The sequence below is a fragment of the Rhinatrema bivittatum genome, chromosome 5, assembly GCF_901001135.1.
Source record: "Rhinatrema bivittatum chromosome 5, aRhiBiv1.1, whole genome shotgun sequence".
NCBI classification, from domain to species: Eukaryota; Metazoa; Chordata; class Amphibia; order Gymnophiona; family Rhinatrematidae; genus Rhinatrema; species Rhinatrema bivittatum.
Window position 1 is genome coordinate 334,069,300 of NC_042619.1, and position 19,010 is coordinate 334,088,309.

General features: G+C 43.9%; 1 protein-coding gene across 1 annotated transcript in view; it reads left to right on the forward strand.

The window, feature by feature from the left end:
* Positions 1–19,010, forward strand: part of PROM2 (prominin 2) — a 281,934-nt gene that overhangs the window by 103,887 nt on the left and 159,037 nt on the right. The window contains exons 6-7 of the mRNA XM_029604437.1: positions 12,161–12,232; positions 14,095–14,187. Of these exons, the coding sequence (XP_029460297.1) occupies positions 12,161–12,232; positions 14,095–14,187 (165 nt within the window). The remainder of the gene's footprint in view (positions 1–12,160; positions 12,233–14,094; positions 14,188–19,010) is intronic.

A 19,010-nucleotide genomic window follows, 5' to 3' on the forward strand; every position in this document is an offset into this window, starting at 1 on the left:
AGGATAGATATGGGCTGAGGGTTTCTGGGTTGCATAACTTTCTGAATTGGACTGTGGTTTTTTGTAATGGTAAGATGATGGGTTGGGTGAACTTGAGAGTTGTAGAAATCAGCTTATGGTCTGACCAGGGAACTGGGGAACAGGTTGTAGATGAGGCAGTGTTAAGGCTTTCATTTATGAAAATTAAATCTAGTGTATGTCCCGCTTTGTGCGTCGGCTCCTTGATAATTTGTTTGAATCCCAGGTACTGAAGTGAAGTGAGAAAGGTTTCACAACTGGAAGATTGAGGGGTTTTGTCCACGTGGAGGTTGAAATCTCCCATTATTATAGCAGGGGTATCTGTGTTGATGTGTTTTGCTAGGAGTTCAATTAAAGGAGACGGGTCCGATTCTAGGCTTCCTGGAGGGGCATATGTAAGGCCGATTTGGAGGTGTTTAGATTTGAATAATGCGAATTCGAGAGAGGGTAATGAGGTGGTGGTCTGTAGGGATAGCCCTAGCTCTTTTTTTTGTGGCTAATAATAGACCGCCTCCTCTTTTTTTGATTCTGGGGATAGAGAGGATGTCGTAAGTATGAGTAGGGAGTTGGTTGATTAGAGCCGTGTCTTCAGGTTTCAGCCATGTTTCGGTGATTGCGCAGCAGTCTGGATTTGATTCTGTTAGATAGTCGTATAGGAGATGAGTTTTTTTCGATAGTGATTGTGCATTGATCAGGGTTAAGGAGAGTAGCGTGAGGCCCAGCAGTTGGTTCAGTGGTGAAGTCATGATTGGGATAATTCTTTTTTGAATGAAGTTGGGATTGGTGTGGTTTTTTACAGATGGGATGGATTGTGAATACATCCCCAAAGCCAGGGTCAGCTCTAGGGTAAATGGCGCCCTGGGCAAAAATCGGTATCTCATTGGCACCTCTCCTGCTCTTCAGTATATTGGGTGTTGCCAGCAGTGCCCAGGATGCCCCTCGGCTTGCAGCATGCCAGATGACCACCCAGTACACCCTACCCAAAGGCCAGCCCGACACTGCCTAGAGCACTATACCATCCTCTTCACTAGCTCTCTCTCTGGATGGGTCCTAATTGTGGCCCAGCTTCACAAAGTCCTTTGCTTACACCTTGATTGTGACAGGATATTTGTCCTCCTCACCCAGGAGAACCTTCTGAGGCTTCCAGGCTTTCATTAGGTTTAGCTAATAAGTCTGCTTTTTCTTCCTCTGCCTGACCTGGCTTATCTCACAGTCTGTGGTTTCAACCCATGGTATATCTCTCACGGGCTATGCAAGACAACCAGTAGCTTTTTCTGACTGGAGAGGTTGAGGAGCAATATTAACATGTTTGCCTCCTGGATTATACTCTCTTAAATGAGCCTCCTGATTATACAGGGTGGCCTGATGCTGCTCAGCTTTAAGCAGGTTTTCCTGCACAAAGCAAGTGGCCTGGATTATTATTTCCATAATCTAAAACATCCTGCACCATGCTGCCTTTGATGTTTGAAGATTCCTTTCATACCTCACTGACTTACATTTCAGTAATGTCTGGGGATGGTGCCCAAAGACCACCTTAAAAGAAATATCTCGAACCATTACACCAGCCATCACGGCAATCATAAACAAATCACTAGAAGAAGAGGAACTACCAGACAAATTAAAAACCGCCACCATCAAACCCATCATAAAAAAAAAAAAGAACCTCAATCCTGATGAGCTCAACAACTACCGCCCAATTTCAAACTTATCTTTCCTTGCCAAACTAACTGAAAAAGCAGCCCTTAAACAACTCAACAATCATCTAGACACAAACAACATCCTATACCCCACCCAACACGGATTTCAAAAAAATCACAGCACTGAAACCCTACTCCTCAATCTAACAAACACAATTATAAGGGGCTTTGACAATGGTCAATGATACATCCTCATCCTACTAGATCTATCAGCCGCCTTCGACACAGGTGAACCTAAAAGCCTAATTTCCAGATTATCCAAAATCGGTCTAACTGGTAAAACTCTAGACTGGTTTACCTCCTTCCTCCAAAACAGATCATACAAGGTAAACATCAACAACCACACATCAGAAGCCATCCCACTAGAAACCGGAGTCCCACAAGGATCTGCTCTATCAGCCATACTGTTCAACATATACCTCCTGCCATTATGTCAACTACTTTCGAGTCTCAGCATCCCATACTTCATGTACGCCGACGATATCCAGTTAATCATACCAATAACAAATACCCTGGAGAATGCAATGAAACTCTCGGCTACATACCTTAATAACATAAGAAACATTCTAAATCAAATGAAACTCTGCCTTAATACCAACACAACAAAATGTATTCTACTTGAAAGAAAATACTCTGGTGACCACCAGACCCATACCATTCAAATTGGCAACACTTTCATCAAACTAAAAGAAAACGTGAAAGATTTAGGAATTTGGATTGACCCAGAACTGAATTTCAAAAAACACATTGCAATGAAAATCAAAGATGGTTTCCACAAATTATTGATTCTCAAACACCTCAAACCACTCCTGAACCAACCCAAATTCAGAACCATTCTCCAATCTCTGATATTTACAAGCTTCGATTATTGCAATTCACTTTTGATAGGCCTACCCAAATCAACTACACACCCACTCCAAATATTACAGAATTCCACTGCTAGTATCCTCACCGGCCACAAAAAAATGGATCACATCACCCCTGCTCTAAAAGAACTACACTGGCTACCTGTGGAAAAAAGAATTGAATACAAAGTACTAACCATCCTTCACAGTGCAATACACAACAGTGAAAGCACCTGCCTAAACACCATAATACAAAAACACAAAACTCAACGGAACACTATATCAACCAAAAAAGCCCAACTAGACATCCCATCAGTCACAACCGCCAGACTTATCACAGTTAGAAAATGAGCAATCTCAATAGCCGGACCACGACTATGGAATACCTTACTGGAAAACCTAAGACTACAAAACAACTCAAAAATATTTAGAAAAATACTCAAAACCTGGTTATTCAGATAAGCCTACAAAAACGGGATAGGGTAAACTATTCAATGTCCACCCTACCCTACCCAAGAAAAAAAAAAAAATCTCCATTAAGCTCTTGATCACCATATCACTCTACCTACCCTATTCTCACCATGAGAACCAGTTGGTCCTATTGTATCCTGTAGCTTTGTTTCTTCTTTGCCTACAAAATACACGCTACACGACATAGCACCTCGCTGTGAAATCCAGTAAGCTAGCTGTTATAACTATAAATCCATCCCCCCCTTTCGTTATTAATGTACATAGCAAGATTATTGAATTAAACCCTTGTTATACCCTGTCCCACAGTTATCAATATAAAACGTTTGTCTGTTCATGTAAATCGTTATTATTCTTGGATTCCGGAGAGAAGGCCTGAGCCGTCTCCCATAGATATTAATGTAAACCATTTCGACTATTCATGTAACCTGTTGTTATACCTGTAAACTGGAGTGAAGGCCGGCACCAAACTTCGGTATATAAAAACATACAAATAAATAAATAAACAAAGGGGGAGAATCCTTTGGAGGTCTGTGGGACTTCCCTGACAGGAAAGATCAGGAAGAGTATATATTTATCCCAGTCTCTGACTTTTGGCAATGAACGTCTTGACCATGTTCTTCAGGCATCTCAGGAACCATTGCTGGTAGGCTTCAGGGGTTAGGCCCATCCATTTCAGGATAGCAACCTTCAGTACTGCATAATCCCTTGCTTTGTGCTCCACCAAGGTACAATAAGTGGCATGTACTTCCCTGGTCAGGAATGGAGCAAGGAAGGCGAGCCACTGGCTAAGAGACCAGCCAGCAGCTTCAGTCACCTCTTTAAAGGTTACAAGGTAAGCCTCTACATCATCTAGGGGGCTTATCTTTGAGAAGAAGGGGGTCCATCCAGCAAGCACTCTATCCTATGCTGGTAAGATGAGATCAGTATACAAATGCTGAAGCAGCCTCTGCATTATCTCCTGTTGGCCCTAAGTTGTTGCTGAGTCTGCCGGTGCTGCTGGGCTAGCTGGTATGCGCATTATTGGTGGAGCTACCATTGAGCCTGCTGCTGCTCTGTCATCCATTGCAGCACCTTCTTGGAGCCTATACTGGCTCCTGTAGCACCAGGAACCATAAGGGAAAAGAATCAAACCCCATGGGTGGGAATATAGAAACATAGAAATGACGGCAGAAAAAGACCAGTCGACCCATCCAGTCTGCCCAGCAAGCTCCCACACTTATTTTCCCATACTTATCTGTTTCACCAACCACCAAGTTCAGGGCCCTTGTTGGTAACTGTTTGATTCAAATTTCCTGCCATCCCCTGCCATTGATGCAGAGAGTAATGCCATTGATGCATTCAGACAACTGCATTCAAACAACCTCAGACAACAAACACCCAACACTCAACTTTCAAGCAACCCCATATTTAAGCACAGCCATACTGCACTTCACCCTCCTTGAACCACCCACTCTACAGTATTTGATTTATCATTTGACCAACACATTTACGATGATATACTCCCACATTCCAGTTCTTAAATACTCAAACTTCACCACCAATATAAGGATAACAAGGAATATCAATTCATATTACAAAACCCTCGTTCCAATAATAACGTCACCCCTCACTCAAATTATAGGTTTGATGACGTTCTCTATCCTGCTACTGAACACACAATCGCTCCTAAAAAAGGTTACTCTATTAGATGACATACTCAACGATGAGTCACCTGACATATGCGCAATTACGGAGACCTGGATCAAGAGCACTGACCTCGCCGTAATAAATCAACTTCCATCAGACGTATATGATTTGTTCTCCATTCCAAGACCTAAAAAAAAGGAGGGGGACTTCTCCTGGCAGCAAAAAAGAAGTTCAACCTCTCCCTACAACACACCACCCCGCCTCATAAGATAGAAATAGGTCTCTTTAAATCTAAAAGCCTGCAAATTTGCTTAATTTATGCACCCCCTGGCATACTGGAAAAAAATCCTTCAACACTTACGGAATACATTACAAAACACATTGACATCAACATTCCAGCCATCATACTTGGAGATCTTAACCTCCATTTTGACCGGTCCCCCCTCACACCTGCATGTGAAGCCACACTCGCTACCCTTAACGCCATCAGATTTAAACAAATTGTCTCAGGCCCAACACACAAGGCTGGCCATACACTGGACGTTATTTTTACGAACTCTCTCGTACAACCTGACCACCCCCAATGCACACCTATACCATGGTCAGACCACTACCGAGTAGACACACACTGCTCCATTAACTGTAACCCCCAAGCAACACACTCAAAGAAAAGAACCATTGAATTCAGAAAAAAATGCCAAACAGACGATATTATCGAAGCTATAACAGAAGATCTCCATAAATTAGACCTCTCTGATGCCAATACTGCTTGTATCTCTTGGCATCAACTCACCAGCTGCATTACTAATCGACTCTGTCCTCTACTAACGAAAGAAATCAGCTCTGATAAAAAAGATAAAAAACCATGGTACAACACGGATCTTAGAATTATGAAACGTGAACTCCGTAAACTGGAAAAGAGATGGCGTAGAAATCAAGATCCAACACATCTACAAAAATTCAAATCCCTACTCCATAAGTATCATAAAACAACAGATGAAGCCAAGAAAAACTACTACACAGCAAAAATTCATCAGTACCAGTTCAACCCGCGTGCATTATTCCAATATGTTACTAACATTATTACCCCACCTTCAAACAGCAAACCAGAAAATGACAATAAAAATAAATGTGAGAAGCTAGCTACCTATTTTTATGACAAGGTTTCTAATATTATGGCGCGCTTTACTTCACATTCTCTTCCGGTATCCCTTCCACCGGTATCTCTACCGGTATCCCTTCCACCCACAAACACCATGATCACCTCACCCTCACTCGCTAATTTTGAAAACACGACTGCTTCAGAAATTGAAGCAATTCTAAAAAAGATAAAACCTGCATTGCACCCCTTGGATATCATGCCTACAAAAACACTCCTCTCCATCCCTACTAGGATTGCACCTCCCATCTCCAACATCATTAACAAATCTATATCGACTGGTGTTTTTCCTACGCAACTCAAGCATGCAATAATAAAGCCTACTCTCAAAAAACCAGACCTGGATCCATCTGAACCTGCCAATTATCGTCCTGTCTCGAACCTCCCATTCTTGTCAAAAATCATAGAAAAAGTAATCAACAAACAACTCACTGACTATCTGGCCGATAACCGATTACTATTCCTGTCACAATATGGTTTCCGTAAGAACCATAGTACTGAAACGCTGCTAGTATCCCTTTCAGACGCTATTCTAAAAACACTAGATTCTGGTCATTCATACATTCTTGCCCTACTTGATATTTCTTCGGCATTTGACACGGTCAATCATAATATCCTCCTAGCCCTCCTCTCCCAAATCGGCATCACTGGCACTGCTTTATACTGGATCCAATCTTTCCTGCAAGACAGGACATACAGTGTCAAGTTGGGATCCCAAATATCTAAACCCAGAAATCTCCTACAAGGTGTACCACAAGGCTCTTCGCTTTCATCAACTCTGTTCAACATTTACTTATCACCGCTCTGTCGACTCCTTGCAAAACTGAATCTCCGTCACTTCATATATGCTGATGACGTTCAGATTCTCATCCCTATTAATGATTCCCTCTCTAATGCACTGAAAACCTGGGAATCAGCCCTGGCTGAAATAAAAAAGCTTCTCACAGAAAACTTCCTAGCAATAAACACTTCCAAAACCGAACTCATCCTCATCACGCCACACAATAATATCTCCTCCAACACCTCCCATCTTTCAACTTCAGTCCTTCCCCAACTACAGCAAGTCCGCAGTCTTGGCGTCATAATCTTTCCACGATGGCCTTATCTTATCTAAGTGCCCCTTTAACCCCTTGATCATCTAACAGTCCAACTGACTCCCTCACAGGCTTTCTGCTTCGGACATATTTTAAAAAGTTTTTACTGTGAGTTTTTGCCTCTACGGCCAACTTCTTTTCAAATTCTCTCTTAGCCTGTCTTATCAATGTCTTTCATTTAACTTGCCAACGTTTATGCATTATCCTATTTTCTTCTGTTGGATCCTTCTTCCAATTTTTGAATGAAGATCTTTTGGTTAAAATAGCTTCTTTCACCTCCCCTTTTAACCATGCCCAGTAGCCTTCATTAGCAGGAAGCTACTACCCCAAGAGAGATGCTATTCAACAATAGAGAGAGAGAGGCCTTAGCTGTCAAATGGCCTTGGAGGCTTTTCGTTATTACCTACTGGGCCACCAGTTCATGTTGGTAACAGATCACCAACCCCTTGTCTGGGTCGCTCGGAATAAGGAGTCCAATGGATGAGTAATGAGGTGGTTTCTGGCACTCCAACCATTTGACTTTAAAGTCCGACACAGAGCAGGGAATGCGAACGTAAATGCAGACTTCCTTTCAAGACTGCCTTAAGGGACCGGCTCCACCTATCTGCCCGGTCCACCTTAAGACAGACAGAAAGGGGATCCTCGGGTGGGGGCATTTTCCTGAGGTAAGGGATAAAAAGGTGAGGCCCTGAGAGAGGGAGGAATGCCCCAGGAAGGAGAAGGAATCTGTAATTAACTGCTGTGCATTTTTGGAAATTTTCTTGTCTTGTCAGTCTGCTGAGGTAAACAGCCATTTTGCTTCTATTCTGTTAAAATTCTGTAAATAAACTGGTGAAAAGCAGACCAGACTCCAGCCTGGTCTGTTCTCCAGCCTTCCCCAGTCCTAGACCGCTCCAAGGGCATCACACCGCCATAATAAGCAAGCTACCCCTACTCTTATTTGTTTACCCAGATTGTGAAGTTCAGTCCTTGTTGTTTGTTATCTGAATGCAAATCATCTTTTCCACATTTCCCCTTGCCGTTGAAGCAGAGAGGCTTATTGAGTAAGGGTAGTAATCACCAGGTAGTAGCCTCCACTCCTATGGCTCTTCTCTTCATTCCCATCTACTAGCCTTTATGGATCTACAGTGTTTATCCCATGCCCCTTTGAAATCCTTTATGTGGACCCTGTTTATGCCATCTGGACCCGTCGCCCTTTTATCTTCAAAGTGGACGCTTTTGCCATTGGAGCAGGGGCCGTCTTAAGTCAACATTCCATAAGGGCACCTTGCATCCATGCTTCTTTTACTTGCATAAGTTTTCCTCCATGGAGCCAAACTACAGTACTGGGGATCACGAGCTCCTCGTGATTAAGCTTGCCTTAGAAGAATGGCGCCCCTGGCTGAAGGGCACCCAGCACTGCTTTATGATATTTACAGATCATAAAAACCTGGAGCACCTCCAACACGCCCAGCGACTGAATTCCCACCAGGCCCAATGGGCATTGCTCTTCACCCGGTTTAATTTTGATCTATGTTACCATCCTGCAGAAAATAATTTACATGCTGACACCTTATCCCATTCCTTTGAGCCAGATGATTCCCAGGAAGAGCCTCAGCACATTATTGACCCAGCTTGCCATGACTGTGCCTGCGGGGAAGACAGTAGTACCCCACAGTCTTCATGACTGTGGGATACTACTGTCTGGGTCACCGGACACCCTGGATGTGCATGGACGTTGTCCCTCCTTCAACGTTACTATTGGTAGCCAACCATGTCCTTGGATACTCGAGCTTACATGGATTCCTGCCCCACGTGTGCACAACAAGAGACACCCGTGGATCGACCCTGGGGTCTATTGCAGCTGTTATTGACCTCCAGGTAGCTCTGGATCTACCTGTCCACCGATTTCATAGTGGACCTTCCTGTATCTAATGGGAATACCATTATCTGGGTGGTCATGGACAGGTTCTCCAAGATGGCTCACTTTATTCCGCTTCCTGGCTTGCCCTCTGCACCTGAACTAGCACGCCTGTTCTTCTTGCACATATTCTGTCTCCGCAGATTGCCTGAGCACATCACCTCGAACAGAGGGCCTCAATTTGTCGCCCGCTGTTAGCGTTCCCTGTGCAAGAAATTTGGGATATCAGTTGGATTGACTATAGCTTGCCATCCTCAGACCAATAGCCAAACTGAGCATATGAATCGTTCTCTCAAATTGCTTCTGCGCTCATACTCCAATGATCAGCAAGACAAATGGGCCCAACTGCTCCTATAGGCTGATTTTCCCATAACTCACACATCGCTACAGCCACGGGAGGCTCCCCTTTCTCCATAATATATGGGAGACAACCACAGGCCCCTCTGCCAATACCTCTCATGGTTCCTTCTCCAGGAGGTCAAGCAACTGCAGACGTCCTTCAGGCCTTGTGGACCCGCACAAATCAAAGGCTCCAACAAGCGGCTGCGCATGCCAAAAGATCCTCAGATGCTCTCCGAAGGCCAGCCCCAGAGTTCTAGCCTGGCGACAGGGTATGGCTGAGTACACGCCATATTCGTCTGAAGCTTCCTTATTTTATTTATTTATTTTATTTAATGTCTTTTTTATACCGATAGCCGTTCACACATCGTATCGGTTTACAGTTAAACAGGAACCATTGGGCAGAACCCTTACATATAACATTGCAAACAGGTTAACTTTTGGGCAAATCCTTCCCAGGATTTCGCTCCCAAATATATTGGCCCATTTCCAGTCACTCGACGCATCAGCCCAGTAATTTACCAGCTCCGTCTTCCGCCAACACTGAGAATACACAACTCTTTCCACATTTCCCTACTTAAACCCTTGGTGCTTTCATGGCCTTCTATCAGAACTCCTGAGCCCTCGCACCTTGTTTCTAAAACTGACACCATTTATCGGGTATAAGAAGTCTTAGACGTCTGGAAGAGAGGCCGCCATTGGGAGTATCTTCTCTCCTGGGAGGGGTACGGCCCTGAAGAAAACTCCTGGGAACCTACTAGTAACATCCTTGATAAAGGTCTCATCCGGCAATTCCATTTGACCCATCCGGGTAAGCTCAGACCTCCAAGAGAGGGGCGTAAGGGGGGGGGGTGTACTGTTGTGCTCCATAGCCGTGGCAGGCCTGTGGCTGGGTTTACTCACCCACGACTCCCGAGGCTGGCCCGACCTCTTTGGCGGCGGTAGGCAGTCACCTACTTGCCCGTCCTCCCTCCATGTTCCTGGGATCCTCCTGTGCCGCGGCGGCCTCCTCCAGGGCCAACCTGGCCTCCCCATGTGCGCTGCGGGGAGACGCCGCCACTTCCTCTTCCCTGGCCTGTCGGCTTTGGGCACACGTGCCTCTCTGGGATTTAAAGGGGCTGCAGCAGGAAAGCCTCCCTTGGCCCGAGATGATGACGTCAACAAGCTCCACTATATAAGGCAGGCTCAGATGTTCAGAACCTGCCTTTGCAACAGGTCTCCACGCTTCCCTGACGTGCGCTTTGTTGCTACTCCTGTTCCAGTACCTGTTCCTGTTCCATTTCCTGTTCCAGTACCCACTTCAGTTCCAGTTCCTGCTCCAGCTCCTACTCCTGTTCCTGCTTACCTTCTGATGGACCTCCTTGGCTTTGACCTCTGCTTGGACTTGACCTCACCTCTTGCTGCCTGCCTTCGACCCTTTGCTTGGACCTGACCTTGCCTCTAGCCACCAGCCTCGATCCTTCATCTGGACCTGCCTCCGGTTCTTGCTTCATCCTTCCGGAACCCTTCACCTCCACTGCCACCTGGCACGCTGCCTCTGGACATCTTCTCCAAGATCAATCATGCGGAGGCCTGCCTAAGTCCAGCCAGCCCCAGTCCCCAAGGTTTCAACCTGTGGGGACCGAGGGCTGGTATTGGCGAAGTTCCAGTCGGCCTCCGCTTCCAGCTTGGCCGTGGGTTTCCCCCACGGTTGGTATCAACACCACCTCAGGCCAGGGGTCTACCTCCACGACAGGCACAAGGCCGCTTGGCTGTTTTTTGGCTTTTCACCTGGACTCACCATTGCATTCTATTCCCAGGAAAGCTTCTCCTGGGGTCTCCTGCGCCACATCCTGGGATATGAATCTTTGGTCATGTTCTGGGGCAGCCTGTTGGCAGCAGCCTTATCTGACTTCCTAGGCTACTCCAGCTTTTCTTGCAAGCATGTGCTCCTTGCCTTTTCTATACCTTCAGGCACAGGCCTCAGCTGGAGTGCAGCTTGGCCCCTCCCTCTTCCCTGAGCTCTTTCCAGGGTCTTCCTTTTTTTCTTCCTCTAGATTTATTTTCCTAGCCCAACTTTATTGACTCTCTGTTTTCTGTGTCTCTGGAATCTCTATCCAGATTTGCTGACTGTAGTTGTCACAATCTCCTATAGACAGTGTTGCAACATCTCAAATATATATGCCTAAGGATCCTCTAGCAGGAGTTCTGCAGAGCTGCCAAATTACCCACCTCAAGGAATGAGATTTTAGGCCAGTCTTGGATTTCTGGCAATCCCATTCTGATGCATTAGGGTACCTGCAGCACTGACTGAAAATGGTAGAAGCAGGAACCATAAATACCACAAAGCATTGGGCTGTAAGTGCAAAAAACATGCATAGTTTCTCTTTGAACATTGGCTAAAGTCATGCGGGTACAAATGTACTCATACTTTACCTTGCTGTTTGTGCAGCTTGGTTCTAAGTGAGAAACTCAAACTACTCACTTATAATTGAAAAATCTATTACATGCTTGCAGTTTTCTCATTGACCTAAACATGACCCATAGAATTTATTTCATTTTATAATTTTTATATTCTGTCTATTACAATACCCATCGGTCTAGGCAGATTACAATGATCAAACATCCAACATCAAACATTTTGACAAAACAACATAAAATAAATAAAATTCATAAAATCGATGAGAAAATGCCGACCTGGAAGCTGAAATCCTATGCCTTGTCTCAACTTTTCTCAATGCTATTTGAAAAGTGGCTAAATAGAGCCACAAAGTGCAACTATGTGCCTCCATGGTTAAGAAGCTAGATCCCATTTGAACAATTCTTTCTGTCACACTTTACTGTAGTCAACAGGTAGTACACGATAAAGTTTTGATCTATGTATTTTCTGTGTGGTTTTGTCTGATTGACTGCTCTGCCTCACTGTGCTGAACCCTGCCCTGTTTCGATGTGGGTGACTTGCTCAAACTTTCTTCTCTGTTGGTGACCTGTTTGACCTGCCTGACCCCTCTAACCCTTTTCTCTATCTTTAGATCCAGAAACCTGTGGTAAACACAAATCTTGTGAATTTTGCAGAAGAACTAGAGAGACTGAGTGCAACACAGGTAAGAAAAGATTGTGAAGGGGGAATACTCATCAGGGCATCCTGGGAAGGAGGAGCTTGGTAGGGGATCCAGGAAAAGAGAGATTAGGGAATTGAAGATTACAAGAGCGATTGGAAGAGGGCATGAATGGAACTTTGGATATAAGAACATGGATATAAGAACATTTAAAACTGCAATATACAATTTGCAATAGGCATTTCCCTGCATTATAACTTGCAATATGCATTTTCCTGAGAATTTTGAATGTATTTATTTAGTTGCTCTTTATAATTAAGGAATCAAGTGAGAGATATAAAATGTTTCTAAAACTCCCTAAGGAAGCAGAATCCTTAATGGAATAGGTATTGGGATACCTCGTTGCTATTAGGCAGCTGCTGCTATTTTTCATACATGCCAGAACTTGAAATAAAGTCCATAATTTTGATCTGGGTCTGGGAACTTAACTTTCGCCCTGGGAGAGAGGATTAGCTATGCATAGCACTAGTAAAGACTAGCAGACCTTCATCCTTGTGAAAATATGATTTTAAGCTTGCCTTTTTTAGTGGAGGGTTTTTGTTGTTTTTTTTTAAATAAAATTACATTAATTCTCCTGTCATATTGCATTTATAATTTTTATGTAGATTTTTTTTTATCCTGGAGACATTTATTTTATTTTCTTGAGTCAGAAGAGGTAGTGAGATTTTCTTGGGTTTTAGGGGTAGTGAGATTTTTCAACACCTCCTCCAGTAGTTGCTGTTGGTGTGGGTTGTCTTCCTTACTAGCTTAGATCTTCTCAAACTTGTCTGCTGAGATGAACCCACTGTTAGTCAGCTGGCTTTCCAAGAGTGGAGTAGCAGCTTTGTGGTTAGTGCAGCAGGCTGTAAACCAGGAAAGCTGGAGTTAAAATCCTGCTGCCACTCCTTGTAACCTTGGGTAAATCACTTTTTCTTCCATTGCCTCAGGACAAACTTAGGGAGTCAATTACTAAGCAGTGTTAGGTATGTACCATGTGGTATTTTCAATACCGTGCATTATTTCCCCCCCCCCCCTCCAAAAAAAAAAAATATTGCCGAAATGATAATGAGCTGCTTTACAAATGTACACAAAGCAGATCATTACTAGATCAATTTCATGTAAATAAAATAATATGGCTTGCCTGAATATTCATAAGCCACGTTATTTTATTGAAAGTTGGCTGCTGCTTGGGAATTGTAGCTACCTTTCCCCAGGAGCATCGGAATGCTAGTGTGGTCCCAATGCTCCCTGGGCTGCCATTTAAAGGGCCAAAGTGGCCCAATCCAAACACCCTCCCAAGCATGTGAAAACTCTGCCAGGGGTCTTGTGAGAGCCCCGCCACCTTTTGAGGTGGTGCTATATCTTAAAAGTAATAATAAAAAAGATAAAAAGTCACACAGCGATGGCCCTCCCCTTACTCGGACCTGCTCCTTTAAGCATTTAGGCACCCCCCAGGCACCCAGACTCCCCTCCCCCCAAATCCAACCCAGACTCCCTCTGAAGGACCTGGACCTCCCCCCCAGTCTGATCCCTCCCAGTCATACCTAAAGTTTCCTTGGTGGTCCTAGTGCGGCGCAGAGACTCCCTCACCCCCCTAGGCTTGGACCCTGCACTGTCTGCCCTCCAGGGAAAAATATCGTAGCTTAGTAAATGACCCCCTTAAATTGTAAACCCTCCAGGGATAGGGAAATACCTATGGTAACTGAATGCTTTGAAGTGGCTGACCAGTCACAAAAGGTGGAATATAAATAAATATAAATGAATAAATCTCTTCATGAGAAAACAGCAGCAAGAGTAGTAGTAGTAACTAGTAAGCCAGAGAGATTACTCACTATGATCCCCTATTCTTCATTGGGTGTGCCATGTAGGCTGATGCTACAATTCAGACACAACTGAAGGATGAAGCAAAAGCACTGAGAGATCTCCAGGTCTCTATAGTCCAAAAGCAGGAGGCCAATGTGGTGAGTAGAAAACAAAGCTTTTGTCCACGTTCTCTCTCCATGTCTTTAGGATTCAATAGAAAGAATAACATATGGAAAAATATCTGGTAAAGCTGAAAGAAACAAGGAAAGTAGTCAGGATGGCAAAGACAAAGGAGGAAATTTTAAAAGGAATTATATCTGTAAATGTAATATACATTCATAGCAATTTTAAAAAGCCATTTATGCACGCAAAGTGCACTTACACAGGTAAATCCAATGGACAATTCAATGGCATATATTGTAGCAATTTTCAAAAGCCCGCTTAGATGGGTAAAGTTCATATACATGTTTAAAACCCAATTTTAAGTGTGTAAATGCTTTTTGTATTCAGGCCTGATAAGCAGAAAAATGGACAGCTAAAATGGTAAAGTGAGGTTTCAAGATTTTTTTCAGGTATGTCAATAAAAGGGAGAAGTTCAGAAGTGAAACTGTAAAACTGAGAGATAAAAAGGAGGACTGTGTAGAGGGGCACAAAGAAAAAACAGAATACCTAAACAAATATTTGTGCTTAGTATTCACTGAAAAAGGGATCGGAGATGGACTGACTTTTGGTGGTGGTAGGGGTCACACTATCTACTAAAGAAAGTGTTTTTGTGAAACTAGCAAAAATGTACGTGGACAAAACTATAGATTCAGATGGAATACATCACAGAATATTAAGGGATCTGCTGATGGAGCTGTTGGAGAAAGGGGGTGGGCCCATGCGATTAGAGGAGGGAGGATGTTGATCCTCTTCATAAAAGTGGAAAGACAAAGGAGCTTTGAAACTACAGACTAATTAGTCTAATCTTGGTGATAGGAGAATTAACAGAAATTCTACTGAAGGACCATGAAGAATGAAGCAAGTTAAAGCCAGCAGGTTATAGGATTCGAGACAGCATGCTTTACTGAGGGGGGGGGGGAGGGATTGTGTTAAACAAATCTGATTTCTCTGATAGGGTGATTAGAAAATTAGATCAAGGGTATATGCGGACTTGGATTTCGGTATAGGACGTTCATAAATAAACTGAGCAGCTTGGGATGGGCCTATTGGTGGTAGACTAGATTAGAAACCAGTTGAATAACAGAAAACTGAAGTTGGTGGTAAATAGAATTTATTGAGGGTTGGAGAAAAAAGTTAGCTTTTTTGTAGATGGCACTAAGATTTACAACATAGGGGCTGATGCAATACAGTGCGCTCAGCCGAGCGCACTGTATAACCTGCAGTTGGACGTGGGTTAAATAGGTGCTAATCCACCCCCTAATGCAATAGGGGGATTAGCGCCTATTTAACCCACGTCTGACGCGGAGTGAATGCAATAGTGCTCATCACATGCAAATGCATTGAATGAGGCTATTACTCATTCACTCTGCTTTAAAAAAAAAAGTGTGCGTCTCAGACACACATTTAGCTCTCAGGCGTTAATAGCTGAGCACATGTAAAAGAAGTACAGAAAAGTAGAAAAAACTGCTTTTCTGTACTTCTTAAGTAAAAACAAAAAAAAAATCATTGGCAGACCACCAAGTTATGAAGACCAAGGCCGGTAAACTCGGCATCGGTTTTCATTACTAGCAGGTGGCTGGCTATGAAAACCGATGCTGAGTTTACTGGTGTCGGTTTTTTTAACCGGCAGCCACCATGGGTTTGTGTTAGCAAGGAGGCGCTAGGGGTGCACAAGCGACCCTAGCACCTCCTTGCTAGCGCAACCCCCTCATTTGCATATAGCATGGTGCCCCCCTTGCTGGCACCATGTATGCGTTAAAAAAGCAGGCGCTGACTTTTCAGCACCCACTTTCCGCGCTTTTTTTTGCATTGGCCCCATAGTGACTAGTGTTCTAAGAAAGCTTGGGGAGTGGTTGAGTGTGAAGCAGTTAAGCTTCAATGCAAAAAAATTGCAGTTATGCATTTGGGATCTAGAAATCCAAAGGGGCAGTATAGAATGGGAAATGAGAAATTGATGTGCACTAACCAGGAGAGAGAGACCCGGAGTGATTATGTCTAATGATTTCAATGTAGGGAGACCCCCAATATAGTGCACTTTTCAGTTTGGTAGCCGTATAAGAGGCTTTGGTTGGGAGAGACCCAGGGTTGTCATGGTTGCCTTGTTTGGAAAAATGTTTAATGTTTTATGTATATAGTAATAAAAAATGTCCACTGGATGGCATTTTAGAGGTGTGAGTACTGTAGTTTATTTTATTAATAAGATGTGAGAGTAAAATGGTATGTGTTTTTTTCTTATTGGTTGGCCAAATGTAGAGGGAGATATAAAAGTGGGACCTTTTGGTGTGTTTTTGCCCTTTGATTCCTACATTTTGCAGAGTAGGGAGGGTGACAGGGATCTCCAGAGATCTGACCTACTGGAGTAGCCAGCCTGTGGACTGGTGGGCCCAGGGAGAGGCCAGAGGCCATGAAGGAACTAACCAGGAGGTGGAAGTGAGGACCAGGAGGTGAAATGAAGAAGAGGCCATTCCTCCTTCTGAGGAAAAGATGCAAGAGAACTGAAGAGTATTCTTTGAGTGCAGTAGCTTGGAGAACCTTCAATGGGAGGATGTGGTGTAGTCTGAGGGGAAGAAAAGAAAATAGTGAGAAAAGAATGAAGTCGCATTTGGTCCACTTGAATGTGAATTTTGATATGGGTATGCTAAAAGAAGAATCTCATTTCATGATTAGGATCTAGATGTGACTTAAGAGGAATTTGAGAGTTCAGACTAACTGTTTTGGTTGGTCCAAAGAAACGTTATCATGTGGGAAAAGATGATGGAGGTGGAGAAATATAATCATGTTCCGGATGTCATTTCTTATGTATGGGATTTTGACTGTGGAAGACCATGAAATTCTGATATATTCAGTAGGGATGTGCATTTGTTAAAAAACAAAATTGGATATGACAACAGTTTCCTATTTAGTATCATTTTGTTCTCAAAATGGATTGAAAATCTGACAAAATTTCATTAGTTTTCACATTTCATTTTGCGGCCTTTGCCAGAGTGTAATGCCGGCACCTAGGCCCAGGCCCGACACTAGGGCCTCGGCTGAGACCCAAACAAAGGCCCAGGCCCCAAAATTTTTTCTGAGGCTGGCACACTTCCTGGCCCCCACTTAGGGGCCGATGCAATATAAATCACGGAACGCGGGCACTGAAAAGTCAGCGCCCGCTTTCCTAATGATCGCATGGTGCCCACAAGGGGGGCGCCATGTAATATCAAAATTAGGGGGTCAGGCTAGCAAGGAGGCACTATTACATTCACTCAGTGTCTGACGCGGGTTAAATAGGTGCTAATCCCCCTATTGCATTAGGGGATGGATTAGCGCCTATTTAACCTGCGTCGAAGTGCGGGTTATACAGTGCGCTTGGCTGAGCGCACTGTATTGCATCGGCCCCTTAGTTTGTCCATTGGGGATCCTACATCTTGGAACTGCCATACACCAAAATGGTGCCCTCAGCTGAGGAGGAAGGCACTGAAGTTAATTTACTCTGCCATGTCCCCAGTGGACACTGTCATTTTAAAGAAGAAAGAAGACAAAACGATGGTTTAGGAGGCCTGGGCTCCGGCCTCTAGGCCTGAGCCTAGTTCGAGGCCCTGACATCGGGACCCAGCATCTGAGCTGGACTCTGGCATTGGGCCTGGGCTTGGCATCAGGACCCGGCATCTGGCCTAGGCCCAGGCCTTGGCCTAGGACAAAGCCCAAGGGTTGGATCCCAGCTTCTGGACCAGGCCCCGGTGTCAGGCCTAGGCCGAGGCATTGGGACCAAGCCTGCAAGTCTGGCCAAAGTCGCAGCAACCTATCGTGGCCTAAGCCTACATAAGGCCGAGGCTTCAGCTTGGGCCTAGGCCTCGACAATGGATCATCCCCAGACCAGATAATTGGGGGCTGGGGAGGATCCTGGCCCCAGCATTTTTCCAGGTGGGAGGGATGGATGGTGGGGTTGGGAGGCCCCGTTTCTTTTGTCTGCAGAGTGGGTTTTTTTTTAATGTTTATTTCATTTTTGTAAACTTAAGAAAATGAAATAAACAAACGAAACAAAATTTGTGGGAAAAAAACACAACAAAATTGAAAAATGAAACATATTTTTTTTCCTATCACACCCCATTCAGTAATATAAAAAGTAACCTGCTTCACATCCATGTAAATAGTTGCTAGCTGGTTCATCCAGAAAATATAAAAGTTAGCTATCTAGACATTTGAAACACTTAGAGGATAACTTTCAAAACTGCTCATATGCACCCATTTTCATGTGTATATGGGCTCACACAAAGTTGCTACTGTATTTTATAACCTGTGTGAATAAAATATGCATGCGTTATAAAATATGAATACATTTGTGTGCAAAAATGAACAAACCACATACCATGCAAGTTTGGATTTATCCAGAAAAGTAGTGACACTTAATCTGGATAAGTTCTGATTTATGAAGCTAAGTAGCGGAACTTAGGGCCAGATAAGGAGTCGATGTAATAAAGTGTGCCCAATCTAGTCCATAGGTTTACGTGCACTTGGACGTGCTTTTTGAATGAGTTAGACTAGCACCAGATGCAATAAGGAGATTAGCGCGTACAAAATTCGCACCCAAACCAATGCATAGCCGATAGCGCTCATCACATGTAAATTCCATGTAGATGAGGCTATAAGCTATTACCCCTCAATGCAAAAATATTGCTGGGCGACCAACCGCCACGTTTTAACGCAGCAAATTTAACTTCAACCCCGGAGGTGGCGTTAAGTCAATCCATGAATCAAAGGCTCATGAGAAATTAAAAAATACAGTCCTTTGTGGTTCCGCCTACTTATTATCATTGCGACACTTAAATCTACTGGTTGT